The sequence below is a fragment of the Otolemur garnettii genome, unplaced genomic scaffold (assembly GCF_000181295.1).
Source record: "Otolemur garnettii isolate 467f Iridium unplaced genomic scaffold, OtoGar3 scaffold00067, whole genome shotgun sequence".
NCBI classification, from domain to species: Eukaryota; Metazoa; Chordata; class Mammalia; order Primates; family Galagidae; genus Otolemur; species Otolemur garnettii.
Window position 1 is genome coordinate 793577 of NW_003852462.1, and position 9482 is coordinate 803058.

At 53.5% G+C, this 9482-nt stretch overlaps 1 protein-coding gene across 1 annotated transcript in view; it reads right to left on the bottom strand.

Annotated features, from left to right (window-relative positions):
• The window catches only part of CFAP74 (cilia and flagella associated protein 74), a 57748-nt gene that overhangs the window by 13898 nt on the left and 34368 nt on the right, over window positions 1-9482 (bottom strand). Inside the window, exons 20-24 of the mRNA XM_012807230.1 lie at window positions 7573-7694; window positions 4874-5002; window positions 2985-3072; window positions 2279-2452; window positions 1700-1833 (exon numbers count right to left, since the gene is read on the bottom strand). Coding sequence (XP_012662684.1) covers window positions 1700-1833; window positions 2279-2452; window positions 2985-3072; window positions 4874-5002; window positions 7573-7694 — 647 coding nt within the window. The remainder of the gene's footprint in view (window positions 1-1699; window positions 1834-2278; window positions 2453-2984; window positions 3073-4873; window positions 5003-7572; window positions 7695-9482) is intronic.

The following is a 9482-nucleotide window of genomic DNA, read 5'->3' on the forward strand; positions in this document are numbered from 1 at the left end:
AAAAAAAAAAAAAATTGTACCGGAACTTGATGACGAAAACTGGGTGACAGATTTAGCATTTCTAATGTTTTAACCACTCATTTAAATGAGTTAAACACTCATCTGGCCAGGGTGTGGAGCAATTGGAAACTCATACGTCATTCCTGAGAACCTGAAGGTTGGGGGTTGCTGTTTGGAAGCAGTTTAGCAGTTTCCTATAAAGTTGAAAACAAATTTGCCATATTACCTAGCAATTCCTCTATATTCACCCTGGTGAAACGAGAACTTGTGCTCATGTGAATGTTCAGCTTTACTCAATTGTCAAAACCCGGAAATGACCTAGGCACCTTCAGTGGTTCCCAATGTGCCCTGGGGTGGGCAGGGAGAGAGCAGGTCACTAGGGGTGCTGACAGAGTAGAGGCAGGGAGATGGGGTTAGGGGTGTGGAGGTGATTCCTGAAGCTATAGGATTTATTGACGACCTGGATTTGAGGAGGGAGGACTTGGGGCCTGGTGACAGAGACATGGCATCTGCAAGGCTCCCACCTAAGCGCAGCCTGCAGGGTGCCCTGGGCTGCTGCTATCCATCTGTCCCTCTCTGCTTTACTCACTGAGGCCTCACAGTGACTCTGAGCCAGGTGGCTTTCATCTTAAATTTTTTTTTTTTGAGACAGAGTCTCACTATGTCGCGCTCGGTAGAGTGCTGTGACGTCACAGCTCACAGCAACCTCAAACTCTTGGGCTTGAGCAATCCTCTTGCCTCTGCCTTCTGAGTAGCTGGGACTACAGGTGCTCACCAGAATGCTTGGCTAGTTTTTTCTATTTTTAATAGAGATGGGGTCTCACTCTTGCTCAGGGTTCTCTTGAATTCCTGAGCTTAAGTGATCCACCTGCCTCAGCCTCCCAGAGTGCTGGGATTATAGGCATGGGCCACTGTGCCTGGCCTCATCTTAATTTTTAGTAATTTCAATTTATATGCTCTTAAAACTAAGGGCTTTGTTTCTGTGGGTCTCAACTCTGCACCTGCTCCTGAGATCACACTGCCTACAGACTCCTCCCCACCCTCCCTGCAGGGTTGCATGAGCCCGGTGTCCTGTTGGTTCTGCCCAGAGTGGGTTGTGGGTTGTGATGTGGAAGGGCCAGGCTGACCTTCTGGGGGCTGTCTAGGCCCTCGGCCAGGACAGAACAACAGCTCAGGTGGGGACAGGACAACAGAGAAAAGAGAGGAGGGGGCAGGTGGGGCTCTAGAGGATGCCTTGGGCTGAGCTGGACCTAGCATGGGAATACTCCTGGGTTTGACTACTGGTGTCCTGGCCTCTTCCCCAGAACACTATTTTGAGGGGCTGATGATCCAGCCCCTGCCCGTCCAGTCCTGTGTCCTACTCTACCACCACCTTAGTCCCATTCTCAGATGCAGGGAGGTGCAGAGGCCATGGCCTAGAGCATCAGAGCCCTTGGGGTTCACGCCTGGCTCCCTCTCACATCCTGAGGGGCTCTGCACACCACACACATACATGTGCTCACACAACGCTCACGTACATTCACTCAAACACCTGCACACCTGCTCACATTCAGCGAGCTGGCTCAGAGTGTGAGGCTGCCTGGACCCTAGGCCTGCCCATATCCAGCCTGTCACCAGGCGGGGGGGGGGAAGGCCAGGGTAGGGACAGGAAGGGCTCACCCTTCTGGGTGGGTGCTCTGGGTGGTGCCCTTACGCTTACCGGTTGATCTCAGATTTGCAGACCAGTTCAAAGCTGTACTCCTTGGCCTTGGTGGGCTGGAAGAGCACATCGAGCTGCAGAGTTTCCAGTGGCAGGATTGTGCCGAACCCGTCGTTGGGTTGGATATCCACAAACTGGAAAATGGCAAGATACCAATAGCAAAGTCAAAACAGGGTTTGCAGAAGTGCCAGGGGAGGAGCGTACACACATGTGGGCAGGGGTATGCTGTGTGCGTAAGTAAATGAGCCTGTGAGAGCATGGGTGAGAGTGAAGAAGTGTGTCTGGGGGTATGTATGAGTGGGTGGGTGCTGGGGTTGGTGGCCTGGGCAGGAAAAGTTCTGGAATGAATGTAGGGGAGAAGAGTCTGGAGTCCTGTGGGCCAGAGGGAGGAAGGGTAGGGATGAGGGTGCTTCAGGAAAGAAGAGGGAGGATGAGGGACCAGCTGAGAGGCAGAAGCTGTGAGGTGCAGGGCCATCTGAGTCCTAGTGCCAGACCCCAGAGCAGTAGCTGCCATGCCCTGTCCTCAGGGCTGCCTGGCCTTGGTCCCCACATGCCCCAAGGCCTGGGCATGAGAACTACCTTGGGAAGTCTGACGAACCCAAACTCCTGGGGCAGAAGCGAGCGGTTGCAGAGCCTGATCTGAGTCCTGATGGCCTCATAGATGGTGCAGTAGCCAAAGTCCACCTCGGAGGGGCTGATCTCCAGGTCTGAGGTGGTGACAATGGCGTGGATAGTGAACCCCACTGGTTTCATCTGAAGCACAAAGGACAAGAGTACACCCCCAGCCACTCAGAAACTTAGGCAAATACTCCCTCAAACAATGCTCCCCAAAGGCACTAGTGTCACTGCTGCCTGTGGCCACTGACATTGTTTCCACAGCACAGCCCTTTAACACACTCGTCTCCTGTGACTGGTTTCTGACTCAGGAGGACACAGAAGCCACACAGAATGCCAAGGAGCAGCCTTGGTGTCCAGTGGTAGGTGCTGAGATCAGATGGGCTGTGGCCCCTGTGTACCTATGTGCCCTGGGAGTGTGGGGGCAGAATCTGTGGGTATACTGCAGGTCTGGGTGTCTCTCTCTGGCTATGGCGGCCTCCCTTCTTTGCACTATATGGACAGCAGTCAGACCTTCCCCATGGGCCACCCACTGGGAGGCATCTGTGGAGGGCCCTGGCACCAGGCCCCATCTTTTCAGGGGCCTCACTTGGGCATAGAACCCAGCCTCCCAGAGCAGCCCTCTGCTCACGGCATGCCCAGCATCCCTGGGAAGTATCCCAACACAGACCTGGTCAGCCACCCATATCGTCATTGGAGCCTCCAGAACTCGGCTTTCCTGGTCAAAATACTTCCCTGCATCTTCCGGGAGGGAGTGTCTGAAAGGCAGGACACACCTGAACAGACTTTTCTTCCTTGTATTTTGTGAAAGAACAGTAAAGCTGACCTATAGTGGCACTTTTAAGTCAGACAAGAGCTGTGAAATACACGAAACAGAAGAGCTCTGAGTGTGCGCTGTGCCGACCCGGGTGCTCAGTCAGCACAGGGCATGTGCTGGGGACGGGACCTGCAGCATCCCAATGAGCAGCAGCCCCCAGCAGTGCAGCCCAGTGCAGGGACTGTAAGGATGGGGCTACAGCAGTCCTGTGAGCAGCAGACTCCAGCAGTGCAGCCAATGCAGAGACTGTGGGGATGAGGCCTTCAGTGTCCCTGTGAGAGCAGCCCCCAGCAGTGCAGCCCAATGCAGGGACTGTGGGGATGGGGCCTTCAGCGATCCTGTGAACAGCAGCGCAGTGCAGGGACTGTGTGACATGGACATATTGTGGAGCAACTGCATTTAAATAAATGCAAGTAAATCCAACATTTTTAAATCAATAAGGAGTTTTTACTTAGAGGAATCCTAAAAAGCCCATTTAAAAATGCATAATCCCTTTAAAAAATATAGTTTGATGTGCTCCAATGACAAAAGGAAATTAATGTTCTCATAGAAATATGAAGTAAAAATAAAAAATCAGCTTCACCGCGGTGGACAGCCTGCCAGGTCTCAGCTCTGCTTGGTGCCACCATGAAGTGGTCGGATGCCCAGAGAAGATGCTCTCTTAGGTCACCAGCTGTGCCCACATCCTGGGCACACCCCCAATAGCCCTCTGCACAGGTCCTCGTCCCCAGAAATGGGTGGCGACCCCCAAGTTAGGGCAGTTCCAAGGGAACCAGCAGTGGAATTAAAAACAGGACTTGGAGCTCCCAAAGCACTGTAAGAACCACTCTGGGAAGGCTGGGCATGGTGGCTCACACCTGTAATCCCAGCACTCTGGGAGGCTGAGGTGGGCAGATTGCTTGAGCTCAGGAGTTCGAGACCAGCCTGAGCCAAGAGTGAGACCCTGTCTGTAATACAAATGAAAAACTAAGGCTTGGTGCCTATAGCTCAACAGCTAGGGTGCCAGCCACATACACTGGGGCTGGAGGGTTTGAACCCAGCCTGGGTCTGCCAAATAACAATGGGAACTACAACCAAAAAATAGCTCGGTGTTGTGATGGGCACCAGTAGTCCCAACTATCTGGGAGTCTGAGGCAAGACAATCGCTTAAGCCTAAGAGTTTGAGGTTGCTGTGAGCTGTGATGCCGGGACACTCATAGAGGAAAACATAGTGAGACTCTGTCTCAAAAAAACCAAACCAACAAACAAAAAACTGAGGCAAGAGGATCACTGGAGCCCAAGAGTTTGTGGTTGCTGTGAGCTACCACCCCACAGCACTCTACCCAGGGTGAAAAACTGAGACAATGTCTCAAAAAAAAAAAAAAAAAAAGCCACTGTGGGGAAACCAGAGACTACTTGGCAAAAGCTGGGAAGATGGGACATGCTGTGGACGCCTGGAAAGAGCCTTGGAACGGGGAGGGGAGGCAATAGGTGTGTGTGAGACCCCAGCAGGGGAAGAAGCTGCAAGACAGCAAAGAAGCAAAGCTCAGGTGAGTGTGAGACATAGGGCCCAGGGCCCTGGGGAGTTATGGAGGGAGGGTTCAGGAGACCATGCTCAGCAGAGGGCAGCCCAGCCACTATAGGAGTCATGTGCTGAGGCTGGGATGGTGTGGTGAACCAGCAGGCCTTGCAGAGGATGGAGGGGCCCCAGAGGACACGTGTGGAACTATACTCCTCTCTCGGTCTACATCTCAGGCACTCACCGGGGCAGGAACTTGAGCTGCACGGAGTAGGAGGACAGGGCCTGGATGTAACCTGTCTCAGGCAGGAGCTCCACATGGCCCCGCAGCTCCTTGCAGACCTCGAACCTGAGGCGTAGGGCTGCTTTCGACCTGTGGGCGCATCGGGGCACCTGGTCAGGTGGGAACAGACCTTGCCTGTGCGTGGGCTTCATCTGAGTTATTCAAGTGTTCCTAACAGCCAAGCCACCAGCAGGGCCCCAAGCCATACACGTGCACCTTGGCTGTTAGAGACTCTTCTAAGCCCTGCTTTGTAAGGGGCGGTTTTTCTGAAATGAAACCTGATGAGAAATTCTTAAAAATAATTATTCTACAATTGAAACATGGCCATCAGTGGTTCTCAGAAACTGAAGTGTTCTCTGGGAAGAGTTCCTGCCCAGCAGCTGCTGGTGCAGGGGCCTGTAGGGAATGTGGGGTAAGAACCCCTCCTTCAGGGTTTGGTTTCCTCTTGTCCAGGCTCTGGGCCTGGCTGGCCCTTGGGGGCCAGGCTTCTCCACACCCTGCTGCACACATACAGGATGCCTAGGAGGCCCTGGGACGGCCAGGCCTTGGGCAGTGACTGCAGTGCCCAACTCAGGACCAACCAGAGAAAGCCAAAGTTGCCCCAACCAATCACCCAGCTCCCCTGGGGCTCACCAGGTGCCTCCTGTTCCTGCCAGGAGCCCCCTCCTTGCCCCCCCTGGGGCTCTCTCACAGTGGGTGGGGTGAGGACCTCCACTCTAGGACTGGCTTCTCAGTGAAGGAAGAAAAAGCAATCTGAAGAGCAGACCCAGGGAGCTGTTTCCTGGCCCACCTGAGAATTGTGGGCCATGGATCCAGAACATTCTAGAGCTTTCTGGCATCTCTGTAGGCAGGTTTGAATGATCTTTGTCTGTCCTGTGCCACCTCTGCACAGCACAGTGGTTGAGAAACAGAGGCAGTGAAGCCAGCTAAGGAACCCTGATGCAGGCAGCCTCCTCCTCAAGAGGCTGTGGCTGTGCAAAGAACGCTGGACAATCTACAAGGGTCTCTGGGGCAGCCATGGCCAAGGGAGGACCAAGAGGGGGCACGGAAGTGACGAGTCTCTCCCGTTCTTCATTCAATAACCCCTGGGGCTGTGGTGGGCCTGTCCCTGTCCCCTGCTGCCTGCTCCTGACACCTCCCGGAGGCTCACTGCACAATGGACATCACCAGCACACCTGCTGGGCCCTCAGCCCCAGCCACTGAGGGGCCCAGGTCCCACTCGAAAGGCTGACCATGAGGGTGCTCATAACCGTGCCCCCCCTCAGCAGACACCACTTTGCTTTCTGCATCCCCTGTTGACTGGTGGTTTTGCCTTGGGCAACGGGGCAGGACGTCTTCCTGAACAAACACCCTGGTGCACCTACAGATGTAATACCAGGTATGTGAAACAAAGGACAAAATGACTGGTATTAAATTTTAAAAATCACTAAGCAGGCCGGGCATGGTGGCTCATGCCTATAATCCTAGCATTCTGGGAAGCTGAGGTGGGTGGATTGCTTGAGCTCACCAGTGTGAGAGCAGCCTGAGCAAGAGTGAGACCTTGTCTCTACTAATAGAAAAACTGAGGCAGAAGGATTGCTTGAACCCAAGAATTGGAGGTTGCTGTGAGCTATGATGACACTATGGCACTCTAGCCATGGTGATAGCTTAAGACTCTGTCTTGGAAAAAAAAAATCACCAAGCAAATTTGTGTTTGGAAGCCAGGTGTGGTGGTGGCACCTGATGTCCCAGCACTTTGGAAGGCTAAGGTGGGAGGACTGCTTGAGCAGGAGCCAGAGGTCGCAGTGCCATATTGTACCCATGCATAGCACATGCACTGTGGTCCAGCCAACACAGAGAGACCCCAACTCTCCAAAACAAGGTGTGTCCTCGGGTGGGGCTGAGAAGGCAACCCCCCCCAACCCCCGACAGCAAGCGCCACTGGTCAGGAAGTGAGAGTACCTGCAGCCCTGACAAGCCAGCTGAGCACCCACCTGTGCCCACCCCAACACAGACATGCCCAAGCTCCCTCTGACAAGTGCCCAGCTCACAAGACGGCGGCTCCCTGCCTGGCCATGAGGATCCCATTGCAGACACGATGGTCACCAATTGTAGGTTCATGGGGCAGGACTGCTTGGGATGTCAGAAGGGAACATTTCCACCTGGGTCCCAGGGTGGGGGCTGCCTCCTGGGGTGGGTGAGGACACCATGGTGTCCACTCAGGAAAGCCTGAGTCACCTGTTTCCCTCCATCTAAGTGGGGCCTCAGCAATAGGCTTATTGCTCTGATGTGTGGACACCCTTGAAACACTGCAAACAAGAACGTCCTCTTCTCAGGCTGCTATGTGCCCCAGGTGGGCAAGGGCTGTGGCCCAGTGACCTGGGAATGCAGCGGGCACAGGTTCTGGTGGCTGTTAAAACACGTCACCACAAACTTAGGGCCTCAAATGACAGAAACTTGTTCTCTGAGCTCTGGAGGTCAGAAATCCAAAATGGACCTCACTGGGTCAAGGTGTAGGCAAGGCTGGCTCCTGGAGCTTCGTGTGGCCTGTGGCCCCTCCCATCTACACAGCTGGCAGTAGCATCTTTGCACCTGCCTTGACTCTGGCCCTCCTGCCTCCCCAGTGAGTAATCCAGGATCACCTCCCACTTCCTGGTCCTTAAGTGTCTGCTGGCACTCACCGTGTGTGCACAAGCACAGAGTCCTGGTAGAGTCGGTCATACATGCAGATCTTCAGGTCCATGTTGGGCTTCTGCACCCAGACAGGCACGTCCATGGTCACCCCAAGGGCTCTGAAATACAACTAAATCCCAAAGTGTGGCTCAGTGGCATGCACTGCCTCCAGCAGGCAGGCGATGCCAGCTGGCGCCAGCGAGGGACCTGCGGGTAGTCCCCTGGTGCCTTGCTGGACCCTCACAGTGCTGGAAGGTCAACAATGCAGTGAGCCATGTTGTGGGGTCTGTGGCACTTTCATGTCATATCACTTTAAAAAGTCTTTTTTTGTTGTTTTTTGGAAACAGAGTCTTAAGAGTCTCTACCCTGGGTAGAATGCCATGATGTTACAGCTCATAGCAACCTCACACTCTTGGGCTTAAGTGATTCTCTTGCTTCAGCCTCCCAAGTAGCTGGGACTATAGGTGCCTGCCACAATGCCTAGCCGATTTTTTCTTTTTTCTTGGCGGGGGCTGGGTTTGAACTCGCCACCTCCGGCATATGGGGCCAGCACCCTACCCTTTTGAGCCACAAGTGCCACTCATTCCCCCCTTTCCCTCACTGTTTTTTTTTTTTTTTTTTTGAGACAGTCTCAAGCTGTTGTCCTGGGTAGAGTGCTGTGGCTTCATAGCTCACAGCAACCTCCAACTCTTGGGCTCAAGCAATCTTCTTGCCTCGGTTTTCCTATTTTTAGTGGAGATGGAGTCTTGCTTTTGCTCAGGCTGGTCTTGAACCTGTTGAGTTCAAGCAATCCACTTGCCTCAGCTTCCCAGAGTGCTAGGATTACAGATGTGAGCCACTGCACCTGGTCCCCACTCAGCTATTTTTTGGTTGCAGTTGTCATTGTTGGTTGGCAGGCCTGGGCCAGGCTCAAACCCACCAGCCTTGGTATATGTGGCCAGAGCCCTACCCACTGAGCTATGGGCGCCGCCCTAAAAATTCTTTTTATTATCAAAATTTTCAAAATAAAAAAGAACACAATACTGAATTGCCAGGTACTCATTATTGCTGGCTACAGGATTATTAACATCTTAACTTGTTTAAAAAAATCTTTTATTATAGAATAATGCTTCCTACAGTGTGAGACTTTCACCACTGAACTCCCTGAAAGCTATACAGACTCAGGTGTGGGAGGAACCAGAAAGACAGATGGGGCCACAATCCCCTCCCTACCCTGTGCTTGCTTTTCCCCAGACTCTGACTCCTGGGGTCTCGGGGGTTGAGTGAGTGGAGGTTTTGGGGTTTGTGGGTGTCTGTAGGGAGAACTCGTACACAGCAAAGGCCCTCAGGCTGGGTGGGGTCCTGGAGGGTCTGCAGGCCTCAGGGCTGGGGGAACACGGCCACCAGGGTGAGGATGCCTGGGCAGTGGATGCTGTCCTGGGGATGTCGGGGCTGAGTGCTCTGAACACCCGCAGGATGGCAGTACCCTCAGCCTGGGCAGGTGATGCTGGTGCTAGATCACCAGCCCAGAGCAGTAGGGGCTGTGCAGGGAAGGAGTAGGTGTGGGGCGTGTTCTTAGAGCTTCAACTGCCAGATCCTGGTTACCAGATGGCTAAGACACAACCCACTTCCTGAGGCAGAGTCAGGCACATCAGATGAGGGAAACAGAAAACACTCCCAAGGTTTGCGCTCCTAGCAGAGTGGTTATGGCACCAGCCACATACACTGAAGTCGGTGGGTTCAAACCCGGGCTGGGCCAACTAAACAACGATGACAACTGCAACAAAAAATAGCCAGGTGTTGTGGCAGGCACCTGTGGGCCCAGCTACTTGGGAGGCTGAGGCAAGAGAATCGCTTAAACCCAAGAGTTTGAGGTTGCTGTGAGCTGTGATGCCATGGCATTCTACTAAAGGTGACACAGTGAAACTGTCAAAAAAAA